General features: G+C 45.9%; 1 protein-coding gene across 1 annotated transcript; it reads left to right on the top strand.

The window, feature by feature from the left end:
• The first annotated feature begins 227 nt into the window (after positions 1 to 227).
• On the top strand, positions 228 to 2,753 carry LOC141094686 (uncharacterized). Its single transcript, XM_073580564.1, has 2 exons — positions 228 to 1,224; positions 1,330 to 2,753. Exons 1-2 carry the CDS (start codon positions 1,094 to 1,096, stop codon positions 2,621 to 2,623), a joined length of 1,425 nt encoding a protein of 474 aa, XP_073436665.1. The 5' UTR covers positions 228 to 1,093; the 3' UTR covers positions 2,624 to 2,753.
• Positions 2,754 to 16,653: the final 13,900 nt, after the last annotated feature.

Raw genomic sequence — 16,653 nt, 5'->3', positions numbered from 1 at the left:
TTTTTTTTGGTATTTTTTAATTTTTTTTTAAAAAATTTTCATGGTTGTTTTTTTTCGACGTTTGTTGCTTTTTTTGGATTTATTTTCATTTAAAACAAATAATTTTTTCATGGCTTGTTTATCAATATATAAAGCTCAAAGTGTGTATGTGTGTGTGTGTGTGTGTGTGTGTGTGTGTGTGTGTGTGTGTGTATGTTTGTTTGTTTGGGTATATGGGCACGGGACTATGGGATGGAGGATATATATGATGGGTATATGGGCATGGGATAGAGGATATGTATGATGGTATATGGGCACGGGACTATGGGATGGCGAATATGTATGATGGGTATATGGGCACAGGCATATTAGATGGCGAATATGTATGATGGGTATATGGGCACAGGCATATGAGATGGCGAATATGTATGATGGTATATGGGCACGGGACTATGGGATGGCGAATATGTATGATGGGTATATGGGCACAGGCATATGGGATGGCGAATATGTATGATGGGTATATGGGCACAGGACTATGGGATGGAGGATATGTATGATGGAATATGGGCACGGGACTATGGGATGGAGGATAATTATAAATATCTATAACTAACCACAGTTAGTTAATATGCCCGGGCAGCGCCGGGCTCTTCAGCTAGTTTTCGATATTTTTGTATTTTAAAATCTTTCAAAGATTAATGTTTGTCTTTCTTTTCTAGGCTCCACAGCGGGAGGAGGACCTCGCCCTGGACAACGACGAGCTCATCCGTCTAGTCCAGGAGCGAGTCCCGTTGTGGGACACCCGTCACCAACTGCACTCGGACAACGTGGTGATCCGGCGGCTCTGGAACGAGGTGGCCGCATCGCTGATGGATGGCTGGGACAACGCCTCTCCCCGGGTCCGCAAGGATTTTCGTAAGTATTTAAATGCAGTGTGATGCAGCAGTGATCTTGGCCGGGATCACCCAACTGTGTGTGATGCTATTAACTCCATGGAGTTTCTATCATCACACACAGTTGGATGATCACAGCCTCCAGTGCATAGTCTTACTTTTTTTCTTTTTTTTTTTTTTCCACCACAGTGAACAAAGTCAGAACCCGTTGGCGCTCGATGAAGGACCGCTTCAACAGGGATATCTGTCAGGAGAATAAGGTTCGCAGTGGTGCTGCGGCAAGGACCGGCACGAAGTACCGATACCATCGTGCCTTGGCATTTTTAAGACCGGTCCTTGCCTCCCGAACGTAAGTATTTTCTAGTTGTATTGTGTTTTATTCTGTGCTTTTCTATTCCACAGGAGTTGGCGATTGTTAATTTATGGTAGTAATTTCTTTCTTTTCTTTTCACAGCACCTGGAGCAGCACCCTGCAACCTGGTCCCGAAGCGGTCCTTCATCAAGCTGCCCCGGACCCCTCCCAGCCATCCATCAGCGAGGAAGCACCTTGCAGGTCTGCACCACAGTCATCTGGAGACCAGGAAGCTGGTCGCTCAGGTGTTCCCCTGTCCCAGGTCTCTGCCACTGGTTTTGCGGGCACTTCCCGCCAGCAGCGGCAGAGGACCTTGGACAGGCCTCTCATGCCCGAGTTCGTTGAATTGAGCTCAGTCTTTCAGAGTAGCCTCAAGGCACTCTCCGATAGACTTGAGAGTGGTTTCCTCCTTTTGGACCAACGCTACAAGTCTATCGAGGGTCGCCTTGAGCGCCTGGAAGTCGACCTCGCCAGACCAGCGCATCATTTTTACACCCAAATAGCTCGGGACACGGCGGAACACCTTACCCCTGACCTCCAGTTGACTGTCATGCATGCCTGCAACAATGCTTTTATGCAGGCTATGCAGCAGAGTAGGATTATGCAGCAGTCAGCGGTGGCATTTCCACCGGTGCCACCACTGACTCGTTTTACAGCATTACCTACTTCTGCTGCATATCACTGCACAGCCACCACACTTCCAAGCCTCGCCGGACACCAATATACCGCCCCAAGTCCGAGTGCAGCTGGACACTTACCCGCCAACACCATGCCAAGCGCTGCTCCTGCCTGGCCCACCACTGCTGCCGCCACCACCACTGGATGGCCCGTCGTCACCACCCCTGCCTGTAGCGCCGCCACCACCACCACCAGCGGGAGGACCACCCCGGTATGGACCGCCACAGCCACCACGCCTGCATGGACCGCCACCACCACCTCGGAGCAGCATCAGCTGGGGGACCCGCATTCAATATTTACGGCCCCTGCCAGGACATCCACCACCACCAGCATGCCACAGCCGGTACAAGATCCTGGCAGGCGGTCCACAAGCGCCAGGCGGTCCCCCAGCTCCAGCCAGTCCACAGCCTCCAGGCGTTCCAGAGGCTCAAGGCGGTCCAGAGGCTCAAGGCGGTCCAGAGGCTCAAGGCGGTCCCCGGGGTCTAGCCAGTCCTCAGGCTCAAGCGAGGACAGCAGGAAGACGACGGGCCACCGTCATAAAAAAACAAAGAGGAGGACTCTTACCCTCCCTCCTCCCTCACCTCCCACTTCACAACTTTCCTTGCCTCGGCTCCCTTCCCCCACTTCTTTGGTTCCTCCTTCCCCTAGAACCCCTTACTCCACCCAAAGCCGTTCCTCATCCCTCCACACCCCCCAGTTTCCAGCAACTAAAAAATAAGTTAAATAAATGTTATATTTTTTTTTCAAAAAAATGTTTGGTTATTGTGTCTTTCGCCGCCTGCACACACTGCGCCCTACACTATGGTTTGTTTTTCTTTACTTTATACCGGATGGTCAGCCATCCAACTCTGAAAGGGATACTATATTTCATTTTTTTTTTTATATATATATATATATATATATATAAATAAAAAAAAAATTAAATATAGTATCCCTTTCAGAGTTGGATGGCTGACCATCCGGTATAAAGTAAAGAAAGGGAAAACACCAAAAAAAAAAAAAAAATTATATATATATATATATATATATATATATATATAAATAAATAAATATATATATATATATATATATATATAAATATATATATATATATATATAAATATATATATATTTATATAAATGTATATATATATATATATATATTTATATAAATATATATATATATTTATAATTTATATATATATATATTTATATTTATATATATATATATATTAATATATTTATATATTTATATATATATATATTTCTATATATATATATATATATATATATATATATATTTATATATATATATATATATTTTTTTTTTTTTTTATGGTGGTTTCCCTTTCTTCAATTTAACCTGGGCAGATGAGTAGTGGAGTTTATTAAGACACAGTACACTGGGTACAGGTATAAAAAACCATGTATTTTATTTTTAACAAACAACAAAACTATTAAACCATTTGATCCTGCCATGCTACACGACCAACATCGGATAAAAAGTAGTCCGCAAATTGGTCCCTCATTTGGGCAACTTCGACTGAGGACCGAAGAGGATGCTGAGTAAAATCTGGCAAAGGGTTGGCAGCAGGCTCATCCATGTCAAAGTTCGGCCGCTCCTTTGCCATAACAAAATTGTGGAGAACCACGCATGCCTTCACCACCTCATCCACTGTTTCCATTTTGAGATTGATGGCGGTGCTGAGAATTCGCCATCTGGCCACTAGAATGCCAAAGGCGCACTCTACAGTCCTGCGAGCCCTCGTAAGCCTGTAGTTGAAAATTTTCTTGCGGTGGTCCAAGTCACGGCTGGAGTACGGCTTCAGCAGGTTTGGGCACATCTGAAATGCCTCATCCCCAACCACTACAAATGGCAGTGGTGGAGTTTGGGTTTGGGGAAGAGGCCGTGCCAGTGGAAAATTGAAATGGTTGCCGTACAACCTCCAGCCCATATCAGAGTTCTTAAAAGTCTGTGAATCGTTGCCCTGTCCGAATGCCCCTATGTCCACCGCCACAAACCGGCAGTCTGCATCCGCAATGGCCATTAGGACTGTGGAAAAGTACTTCTTGTAGTTGTAGTACTCGGAGCCACTTCTTGCGGGTTTTGTGATGCGGATGTGCTTCCCGTCCACCGCTCCTAGGCAGTTCGGGAAATTGCAGACTGCCCAGAATTTCTCCGATATTTGAAGCCACTTTTCGGCAGTGGGCAATGGCAGAAACTCCGGACACAGAACATCCCACAGAGCCCTGCAGGTGTCGGCAACAATCCCGGATAAAGTAGAGATTCCCAGCCGGTACTGGAAATGCAGGGATGAAAGACTCTCTCCAGTTGCCAGGAACCTGCCAAACATAAAAAGAAAAAATAATTGTATTTCTGTCTTGGGTATTACTAAAAACACTGAAAATAAAAAAGTACATGGCCTAACTATTTTGCATGTTTTTTTAATACAACATAGCAAAAAAACATTTTATAAAGGCTTGGGATTAGTACATGCCACAAGAAAAACCATTATGCAAAAAAGCAATTTCCCAAAAATAATGTTAAAATTCAATAGCCAAAAAAAACCTAATTTTTTGGACCAAAAAAAAAAAATAAAAAAAAAGCAAAAAGCAAAAAAAATTATGCAAACATAACAACATACATACCGTAAGGTGACAAGGAGCCTTTCTTCGGGAGGAATGGCACGCCGGAGCTGAGTGTCCCTTCTCTGGATGTTTCCTTCAACCATACCCAGCAAGTCAAGGAAGCTTTCCTGGGACATCCGTGTATAGTCAGCAAATTTCTCCGGGTTTTCCTGTAGCTCGCTGTACAGCGTGTGATATGCTCCACGGCTTGCCCGGAGTTCGATGATTGGATGCCTCCAAAACCGACGCCGCTGCCGTCTCTGCTGTCTCTCCCTCTCCCTTTCTTGCTGGCAACAAAAGACATACGCCTGAGACAGCGCAATGTCAAGATCCAGCTTGAAGCGGAAATTATCCAGACGCAGGTCCATCTTGACACCGGAAACAGCAGCAAAATCTGATGAATTCAGCAGTACAGGGTCTATAAAACATTCCAATGACACACGCCCACTGGTGACCCATTGGTGGTCAAGGATTTTTCTATTGTGAAATGTCACACCTAAAAACGCATGCGCATAAAAAACGCAATCGCATGCAAAAACGCATGTAAAACGCAAGTAACACTGCGTTATTTTGACGCATCAGCGTGCGCATGAAGAGAAAAAAACGCACATTTGTTTTGCGTTTTTCTTTGCGTTTTTTATGCGCACGATGCGCTGCGCAAAAAAACGCTAATGTGAAACTAGCCTAAGAGTGGCATTTCTCATGTTAATAGTATATGGAAAAAGCTGAAGGTCACCAGTTCTTAACTTTTTCACAACCAGTTATGTATTTATGTCATTGTTGCGGGCTCCGGCGTTGAGCCCGCATCATTCCCCACACTTGATGGCTGTTTTAGGCTGGTTTCACATTAGCGTTTATGTGCGCAGCGTTTGATCCGCATGGATCCACATGCGTCATGCATACATATATTTAACATTGTGTGCGCACACTGCACAGGGACATGCATTCACATGCTTTTGCGTACGCATGTGTTGTTTCACGGTGTCCGGCGAGCGCAACATGTTGCATTTTTTTAGGTGTAAAAAATCCATCAAATATGTGCAGGCATGCGCATGCGGATGAGTGCGTCAAAAAAACGCATTACTGTCAGTGGGAATGCATTGGTACACAAGGACATGCGTACGCATGCGTTTGATACGCATTCGTTATTCAAAATACATATAGAAATCCCATGAGACAAGCCCATTTTTGTCTGGTGTCATATCGACATAAACAACGCAAATGCAAGCAAAAACGCATACAAACGCATGAACACGCAGCTATCCCCCCGTTATGCGTAAAATGATGCGAATAAAAACGCTGCGTTTTCGCATGCATTTGCGCATGCAGATGATACGCTGTGGACTCAAACGTTAATGTGAACCTAACCTTAATCAGCCATCAAGTGCCTTTAACAGCCGCGGGTGGATCTTGGATCCACTTGAGACTGTTAATCAGTTAAATGCCCTGTCAATCACTGACAGCTGCATTTGACATGCGCTGGGCAGAAGCGCATTACAAGTCATACCCATCAGCAGCCCTGTCACGTGATCACTAGTCGCCGATGGGTGGTCATGACAGCTGGAGGTCTGCATAAGATACCATGCCTGTCATCACGATGCTCCTGTGAATGCCGGCCCTTGGCCTGCATTCATAATAGATCGCGATTTTTGCTATACATACTGTGGCAGTGGTGAACCACTGCTTTGAATATCACAAGAGATCAGAAGATTGCAGCTTCAAGTCATCTAAAGAAAGTATTGAACACAGTAACAAGTGTAAAAAAAATTTAAATGTTATTTAAAAACTGAAAAAAAGCACAAATGTTCACGTCAACCCCTCTTTGCCCCAATAAAAATAAAACAATTAAAAAAATAAAATAAAAATACACATATTTGGTATGGCTGTGATAACAAATGTAAAGTAAATTAATCTGATCGGTAAGCGACACATAGAGAAAAAAATCTAAACACCAGAAAAAAGGGTTTTGGTCACCGCAATATTGCATTAAAATGCAATAAGAGGCGAACAAAAAATTGTATCTAACACAAAATGGTATAAATAAAAATGTCAGATCAAGCCTCAAAAATAAGTCATCACCCGGCCCCAGATCCTGAAAGATGGAAACGCTATGGGTCTCATACAATGGCAACAAAACAAAAAAATGCTTTCATATAAATTTCATCATTTTTTTTCATCACTTAAATAAAAAAGAATCCATACATGTTTGGTATCTGAGTACTCATACTGACCTAGAGCATCATATTGCCAGATTAGTTTTACCATATACTTTAGTTAACACGGTAAATTAAATAAAACCCCCAAAATTGTGGAATTGCATTGCATTTTTTTGCAGTTTAACCGCACTTGGAGTTTTTTTTTCCTGATTTCAGTACACTATGCGGTAAAATCAAAGATTTCATTCAAAAGTACAATTCATCATGCAGCCCCTATACGGCCATATTGCCGGGAAATTAAAAAAGTTATGTCTCTTGGAAGAGGGGAGGAAAAAACGAAAAACTGAAAATTGTCCAGGGGTGAAGGGGTCAATGACAGTAGACCAAGATATGCAATTACCACTATGTGCTTGGGGGTTATTTTTCCCCCATGGACAGTATTTAAAGGGAATTTGTCACCATGTTTTTGCTATGTAAACCAAGAGCAGCATAATATAGGGTCTGAGACCCTCAATGCAGCAATGTCCCTTGCTGGTCTGAATAGATCTGGTATGCTGAGCTTGTATAACTGCGCCCATGGTACTGATTGGCAGCTTTCGATGTACACTGTACATTGACTGAAAGCTGCTAATCAGTTGTGCAGGCGGGGTTGGACTAAGAGGAACAAGACACCTAGTCCTGTAGTGATAATCTCCTGCTGATAAAACACTTATTGAAACACCAAGTCATGGCCCAGTAAGTGACACATCCTGCTGCTCTCAGATTAGGTAACAAAAATCTGCTGACAGATACCCTTTAACTGAACGTTTAAGAACTGCCACTGCTGCCCATGGATTAGGGATGTGAGCGCTACACTGGGGCAGTCTTCTCTGAGGTCTTCTATGCCTCCATCCTTTTGGTTACATGCATTGGAAGTGTTCAGTGCACAGACTACAAGATGTCTGTGTAGAAATTACAGGAACGCAGGATGTCGCCATGGACAGGAGGCAGATCAACAGTTAAATTATTTATTTGAACAGAGAACGATACTCCTCGCAGGGAGTAAAGGATGATAGGGGGTGGAAAAGGTATGGGGCAGAACTGGGAGCATGACAGGGTAGGTAAGGGACGAACGAGAGTTCAGTAATAAAGAGTTTAAACTTATTGGACTGTAGTCTTCAGACATGAGGAGGTTCAGGGTTCCAACGGTGGCACCGGCAACAGCGGCACAGGTCGTCTCGTCGGAGTCTCTGTGTGACGGGCAGTTTTCCCGTGCCTTACGATGTCTAGCACGGCACTGAGTCCAAAGTGAAATGCCGCTAGAACGAGCCTTTGCTCCACGTGTAATAACAGTTCTGGCCTATTAAGACCTGGCCCTGCCTGGCGTCTCTCCTGGCGTTTAATCAACGGTCCAGTCAGTGACTTCAGTTCGGAAGCTGTCAGGGAGGCGGGCGGAGGTCTGTCTGCGGATCAGCCGAGAGTACCGCTGCAGGGGTTCTGTCAGGGTGCTCAGTTCCCACGAGATACTCTGTCTTCTCAGCAGTGGCAGCACTCGATCCACCACTCAGTTTTCCCGCATGGGCTCTGTCTGCTTTCCCGCGCAGCGCTATATCTGCCCGCCTTCCTCAAGTCAGTCACATGACCCAGTCTGTCTTGCGCTTTTAGTCATCCCCCTGCAACACGAGTGACAGTCCCAGCAGTTCCGGCACCAGCGTGAAAAAGGCACCTCGGCTCTGGCACTTCTCCTTACATTTGTACATGTGATGAATGATTTTAGCGCCTGCATAGAAGAAAACTCAGCGAGATAAGTGGTCATATAAGTCACTCACGACCAAAGGCATCTTCAGTGCTATGGACTCAGGATCTGCTCCCTTCCAGTCTTCCTGCTGCTGATTAGTGTGTGGTAGGGGGTGTGGAAATGGAAGAAAGGGGGAGATTTATGATGAATAAAATATCTTTAAAGTTTCAGAAAATCTCTGTTTCCCCGCTTCAGTTTTTTTTTTAATAACTTTGCCTTAATGACCATCCCCAGGTCCAGCTCTGAGTATTCGCCCTTGTTCCCTATGTTTGTTATTGTCTGACATCACATCTACAGTGTTGCAGTCAACAATGGAGCTCAGCGGATCATGTTGTCAACTTGGGTAGAGCCGCTGAGCTCATTGATTGACTGCAGCGCTGTTGACCTGATGTCAGCACTGTTGACAAAAACAAATACCAGGAGCAGCATCAGAGACTTAGAGTTGAACCCAGGGAAAGTGAGTAAAGAAAACCTTGTGTTTTATATTAAATTATATCCAGGAGACAAGGGTTTTCTGAAACTGGGAAATCCCTTTAATTTCTGTACGCAACAATTTGGGGCATTTTACTAATTTGGCTACAAAGTATCCCACCCCTATAATCACGCATACACTGATGTACCTTTGAGGTATCTTTTAGGTTGGAGTATTTTTTTAATGTGGAGCTTTTCATGTTATTTTTTTGCGTTCAGATGTTACTTTGTATAACATAGTCACCGTAAAACACACTACGTCCAACACATATTGTACTTTACATTAGAGCATAGCTGGGTAAGCTGCGGCCAGAGACAGCCGAAGGCCTGAAACAGTGGCCGGCGGGCCGCACCATGCCCTTGTCTGTAGCCTGTCCATGGTCACCGCTATGTGCATCCTCGTTATGCAGGTAGTGGTGAAAACATTGGTGGAGGACTGCACCACTGTCAGGATCCTGACAGCGCTGGCGTGCAGCCTCCACTGAGCAGGGACTCACCCGCACTGTAGGGGGCCCGGGGTCAGGTAAGCCGGAAAGTATAGATGCACAGGACCTGTGGACGCTGAAGTTATCAAGCAGTCACAGGACCTACGGTCATGTGACTGCAAGGGGGCGGGACTTAGCGCCCTGCTTTCAGAGATGGCAGGACACTATACAAAAACTCAGAGTCAGGCAAAACGGAGGTCGTGCACAGTACGGGCAAGTGAGTTACAGGAGGGATATACAGATGAGAGGTCAGACAAATCCAAAGGTCATACACAGTACGGGCAAGCGCGGTACAGGAGGGATATTCAGGAGGGAGGTCAGACAAAGCCAAGGGTCATACACAGCACAGGCAAAGCAGGTACAGAGTCAGCAAACCAGAGACGTAAACCATAACAGTGCACAATCAGAATACCAGGCAGACGGACAATGATTGGCGTGACGCACGGACAGAGCAGGGTCGGGCACACTCAGATAGGAGTATAAGCGACAGGGGACGGCTCTCCCCTGAAGCTATAAAAACCCTCCCCAGATCCACAGAGAGGCTCTCAGAGTTAACTCCTTCACCACCTACCCAAAACCCAAAACACACCATGACAGTACCCCTCCTTCAACGGGGGGCCTCCGGACCCCCAGGTCTCTCAGGATACCGAGCATGGTAAGCTCTAACCAGGCAATCAGCGTGCACTAACCTGGCTGGTACCCACGATCGGTCCTCCGGACCATACCCCTTCCAATGTACAAGATATTGCAAGGAACCGCGTACCCACCGAGACTGTACAATGTTTTGCACTTCGAACTCCATATGACCATCTACCAACACTGGAGTTGGTATGGAACCAGTTTCCTCTACCACTGAGCCTACTGGTTTGAGTAGAGACCTATGGAACACATTATGAAGTTTCAAGGATGCAGGGAGAAGTAAACGATATGCCACTGGGTTGATTACCTCGGTTATTACATAATGGCCAATGATTTTAGGTCCCAGCTTGGCGGAAGGTAATTTTAAGGTTATGTTTCGCGTAGAAAGCCATACCTTATCCCCACACTGTAGTGTCAGACCCGGATCCCTCTTATTGTCAGCAAAACGTTTATATTTCTCTTGTGCTCTGGAAATGTTCGTCCGAACCTTAGCCCATAAATCACTTATCTTCCTGATGGAGTCTTCCGCCCCTGGACAGCTTGAATCCAGCCGTGAGAACTCACCAAAGTGAGGGTTCAATCCATAATTAATAAAAAATGGTGACCTACCCGTGGATTGGTTTATTCGACTGTTAAAGACGAACTCCGCCACTGGTAAGGCTTCGCACCAGTCGTCCTGTAACATGGAAGTTAAACACCGGAGAATCTGTTCCAATGACTGATTGGTGCGTTCCGTCTGTCCATTGCTCTCTGGGTGGTAAGCTGAGGAGAAAGACAGAGATATCCCCAACTTCCTACAGAAGCCTGCCAAAATTTAGCCACAAATTGTGTCCCCCTGTCCGAGACAATGTTAGTAGGTACCCCATGGAGGCGAACAATTTGAGAAAGGAAGTGTCGAGATAGAACTTCTGCAGATGGTAATTTAGTCATGGGTACAAAATGTGCCATCTTAGAGAATCTATCCACAATTACCCAAATTATCGTATTACCCTGAGAAGGAGGGAGGTTAGTGATGAAGTCCATGGACAAATGAGTCCAAGGTGTTCTTGGAATTGGTAAAGGCACCAATTCCCCGGCCGGCCGGCAATGAGAGCTCTTTGAACGTGCGCAAACCCCGCATGCAGCGACATGTTTCTTAATCTCCCCTGACATACATGGCCACCAGAAGACTCTTTTAATCGCATCACCTGTGGCAGCAATACCTGGATGAGTGCCCAGTTTAGAGTCATGAAACTCTCGCAGGAGATCAGAACGCAAGTGTTGCGGGACAAACAATTTTTTAGCGGGTTTGGACCTTGGAGCTAAAGATTGAGCCTCCATAATCTCCCGCTCCAGTTCCGATGACAGTGCAGCTAAAACTACCCCAGGTTGAAGAATGGATGACGGAGGATCAGGGGCAGACAATGGTTCAAAACTGCGTGATAATGCATCTGCTTTCACATTTTTAGATCCTGGACGGAACGTGATCGAGAATTGAAATCGGGAAAAAAAAAGTGACCAACGGGCCTGTCTGGGGGTCAATCTTAAAGCAGTTTTGATATATTCCAGATTTTTGTGATCAGTGATGACCGTAATCGGATGTTCTGCCCCTTCCAAAAAATGTCTCCATTCTTCAAATGCCAGCTTAATTGCCAGAAGCTCTCTATTCCCAACATCGCAGTTTCTCTCTGCCGGAGAAAACTCTTTGGAAAAATAAGCACAAGGTCTAAGGTTAGTCAGGGTAGCTGGCCCTTGAGACAACACAGCCCCTACCCCTACCTCAGAGGCGTCAACCTCCACAACAAATGGCAAGGACGGATCTGGTTGCACAAGTATTGGAGTAGACATAAAACAATTTTTTAAAACCAGAAAGGACTGTTTCGCCGAGGGGGACCAATTTTTTATATCAGCCTCTTTGCATGTGAGATCGGTGAGAGGTTTCACAATCTGTGAGAAGCACTTGATAAATCTACGGTAATAGCTCGCGAATCCCAAGAAGCGCTGGAGTCCTTTCAGGTCCTGAGGTTGGACCCACTCCACAATGGCTTGCACTTTCTTGGGATCCATCCGAAACCCCTGTGGCGAGATTATGAGTCCCAAGAATGTTAGCTCCTGGACGAAAAAAGTACATTTTTCAGGTTTAACAAATAATTGGTTTTCCCTGAGTCTTTGAAGTACCGTTTTGACATGGAACAAATGAGACTCTTTGTCAGTCAAGTAAATCAGAATATCATCCAAGTAAATGACAACGAAGCAGCTGGTGAGGTCCGCAAACACCACATTAATGAAATTTTGAAAGACCGCTGGTGCATTAGTGAGGCCAAACGGCATCACTAAATTTTCAAGCAGTCCCTCTGACGTGAGAAAGGCAGTTTTCCATTCGTCCCCTTCTTTAATTCTTATCAAATTATAAGCCCCTCTGAGATCCAATTTGGAGAACCATTTTGCCCCCGAAAGTTGGTTACACAAATCTGGAATCAGGGGTAAGGGGTACGTATTCCTGACAGTAATCTTGTTGAGTTCTCTGAACTCGAGGCAAGGGCGCAGGCCACCATCTTTCTTTTTAACAAACAAAAACCCTGCTGCTACTGGAGAAACTGAGGGTCTTATATGCCCTTTTCGGAGACTTTCCATTATGTATTCCTTCATTGCCAGACGCTCAGGTCCTGACAAATTAAATAAACGGGCTTTGGGCAATTTGGCCCCAGGGATTAGGTCTATAGTGCAGTCAAATGACCTATGTGGGGGTAATGCCTCGGTCTCACTTTCAGAGAACACGTCCTCGAAGTCCTTGAGGTACTCTGGAATACCCTCCAGACAAACAGAAGACTCACAGGTAGGTTTTGCAGGTGTAACACAGAACACAGGTGTATAGGCACAGTCAATACATTTAGGACCCCACCGAAGACCAGAGCAGAGCACCGGGGGGAACGGGAGTGAGGTGAGTATGTGTTGTTTTTAGTTTTCATATGTGTCTGGGATATGTGCATGTATACAAAAGGCTATGTGGGTTCTCATACTGTATATAGGAGGCTATGTTGGGGCTTATTCTATATAAAAGAGGTTATGTGGGTGCTCATACTGTATTTAAAGTTTATGTGAATGCTCATATTGTATTTTGAAGCTATGTGGGGACTCACTTTGCATATAGGGGCTATGTGAGGGCTCATAATGTATATTGGGGATATGGGAGATTATACTGTATGTAGGTGGCAATGTGGGTGCTTATACTGTCTATAGATGGGCTACTTGGGGGCTCACTGTATACAGGGAACTAAGTGGGGACTCATACTCTATATAAGGGGCTATGTTGGCCTTATACTGTATATAAAGGGTGCCGTGTGTGGGCTGTTACAGTATATAGGGGCTGTGTGTGAGTTCATGCGGCATATAGGGGGCCGTGTGCGTGCTCATACAGTGTATAGGGGGATGTCAGTATGGCACCCCAGAGTCCGGTTGTCACAGTGACATCGCCTCTCTCTAAGAGGTGAAGTCATGCTTGGAGGCAGAAAAGGGTCCCCCATGCCAGGCAGCACAGATTTAATCACAATTTCCTGCTGCAAGTCAGAAAAGGGAGATGCCTCATAAATTCTGGCCAGCAGAGGGGATTGGTGAGTCAGCTAGAAATCAGCTGAGGGGGTGGTCATGGAAACGAAACAGCTGTGAGCTGTGAGGAAAAATGACAGTTAAACGTGAGGACGTGAAGTAAAGAGATCTTTCTGGAAGATCGTGTCAGATAAAGACAGGCAGCTGATCTGTGAAGAGGGAAAGGACAAGAGCAGAGACTGAGAGACTCTGGGGAAGCTAAAACACTGCATATAGCAGACCCCTGAGGGAAGCGCTAATAAAGAGAATAGGGACATCAGAGTCCTAGGCTGACAGGAGCTGTACGCCCTGATAGCCGAATCTGAAAGTACAGGGGATTGTAAATTCCTGTGCACATTAATCACCTGAGGGCACGGCAGTGGATAAGGAGCCTGGGGCTGACAGTGAAGAGAACGGTACCCGTGGAATAGGCTCACGCTGACAGCCATACAGGTTAGTGAAACCATCACGAATAGAGGGTTGCAGCATAGTTATATACAGCAGAGACCCACACACAAAGTGCAGAAAGGAAGGTCCTAAATCCCCACCTGGCAAAGTGGATCCCCTGAATACCTCCAGGCGAGCCGGACTCATTCCATCACCTGTATGTGGTACTCCGGACTGCAACCTATTACCAGTAAAAGGTAAAGAAACTGCACCTCTCTGTGTCTTTCTCTCATTTAACTGCACCCCAACATTTAGAGCCATTTTTACTATTTATTTAACATCTTTGCCCTGGGACTACAGCCCTACCTGTAGAGGGTTACAACATCATAGCTGCGCCCAACATCCATCCCAGAGAAGCAACACCGCAGCGCTGGTCACCTCTGACCAGAATACCACAGGTACCGAGTACCCCCAGGCCCCGCGGGGCGCTCCAACAGCATATTTAATTATGCTCACTATTAGATCAAATTTTTAATATAAAATATTTATAATTAATGTGTTAATTAATATTGAGCAGAACTAATGTCAGCATATTGGTTCTGCCCTCCACAGCAGTCACAGTTTCAATGAGGTCCATCTGGAAAATTAATTGCCCACCTGTCATGATCCAGACCTGGGTTTTGAGTCCTGTCTTCCCTTGTCCTGGTCTGATCATGTAAGGGTTTAACTTTTCTCAGCCTCAGTCTGGTTTCAGGTTTGCTATTTAGGTCTGCTGCATCCTGCAGTTGGTGTCAGCTATAATTCTGCCTACGGCATGTGTATCTGACTCTGGTATATCCTGATTTGTCCTGCTGTGATCCCTGACTTGCCCCGTGTCTGTTTATTCCCTCTGTCTGTCCTGACTCAGTGTTTCCTTGTTAGTGTGTTGACTCCCTGGCTTTTGACTTGGCTTGTATTTGGACCTGCTTCTGTCTTTTATCTTTGGCTTATCCGTTCCTGACCGGCTCTGACCTCTTCGGCATGTTTGTGACCTTGAGTTTGCTTAAAGTGTGTGCAAACGCTGTGGATTCTGCTGTGGTTCCGCAGCGGATTTGGCCCTGAGGATCCACAGCAGTTTCTGCTGCGGTGTACAGTACCATTATTCCCTATGGGAAATGGAAACTGCAGTGCAGATGCTGCAGAATTTTCAGCGCGGATTTTCTGCGGTTTCTAAACCACAGAAAGAATTGACATGTCAATTCTTTCTGCGGATTCCGCAGCGGTTTACCATCTCCTCCATTGTGGAGATGGTAAAACCGCAGGGCAAAACCGCAGGATAATCCGCAGATAAACTGCAGGTCTTTTGACCTGCGGATTTATCTGCGGATTTTGAAAATCAGAGTGGATCAATCCGCAGCAGATTCCACAGCGTGCGCAATTCTTTCTGCAGTTTAGAAACCGCAGAAAATCTGCGTGGAAAATTCCGCAGCATCTGCACTGCGGTTTCCATTTCCCATAGGGAATAATGGTACTGTACACTGCAGCAGAAACTGCTGCCGATCCGCAGGGCCAAATCTGCTGCGGAACCGCAGCAGAATCCGCAGCGTGTGCACACACCATAATTCCTTTGGTACTGTGCTACAGTCTATTTTCTGACCCGGCTAGTCTGATTATTCTGCTGCCACCTGGTGGTAGCCGTCACTGCTTCGAGTGCTGGGAGTGTGCAGTCGTTCCTCCACTCTATTGTCATCTAGTGGAGTCTGCACATACCTGCATTGCAGCAGCCTGACACCACCCCTGCAATAGAGGGGTTTTTAAGGTTTGGGGTCCCAGCCTATAGTCACTCTATGTGACTGCAGACTTGTGAATCCTCTCAGCGCTCATAGTGCGCTCTATCAGGATTTGCCAGTGCCAAAAGAGGGTGGTCATGTGACCGCAAGTACGTGATTTACATACTTCTGGTCACATTCCGACTAGACGGTTCCGGCTTCGCTCAAATCTATTGACCAAGGCTGCGCACATTTATTTGGCAAATTGCATAATTGTGGTCACATATCCACCCGCTCCTGGCGTCAGCATAGGAGAATCCTGACAGTGCGCAGGAGTACATAGAGTGACTGCAGACCTGTAACCCAGTCCTTCACAACCCCTTTTATAAAAATATCAATATGTTTTTAATTGCTTAAAAAACCCTGGACTTTACAAAAACAAAAAAGTGGAAAAATTTGCACTTTTCAAACTTTTAACGTGCCTGCCCTTAACCCCTCTCTGACATATGACCTACTGTCCCGTCCATGTGCCCTGGGCCTTAATGCCCATGGACGAGATAGTACGTTATACATCACGGGGAGAGCGCAGCTGATCGCGGCCGAGTGTCAGCTAATTCTCACAGCTGACACCCGGCACTATGTGCCAGGAGCGGTCATGGACTGCTCCTGGCACTATAACCCCCGGAACACTGAAATCAAACATGATCGCTGCGTTCCGGGAGCAGGCAGAGGGACAGTTAGATGTGACAGCCCTTCTGCCTTTAGATCGGAGACCCCGCGGCATGACACGGGGTCCCTATCGCTGCCATGGAGACCCGATGTTGTCATGACAACATCCAGGTCTCCGAAGCTGAGAGACTTCCTGTCATGCACAGTGCATATCAGGAAGTCTCTCAGGTAAGTGAGAAATCCTT

The sequence above is a fragment of the Dendrobates tinctorius genome, unplaced genomic scaffold (assembly GCF_039654945.1).
Source record: "Dendrobates tinctorius isolate UK_male_01 unplaced genomic scaffold, ASM3965494v1 ptg000065l, whole genome shotgun sequence".
Taxonomy (NCBI): Eukaryota; Metazoa; Chordata; class Amphibia; order Anura; family Dendrobatidae; genus Dendrobates; species Dendrobates tinctorius.
This window is presented reverse-complemented; position numbering and strand designations above follow the sequence as displayed.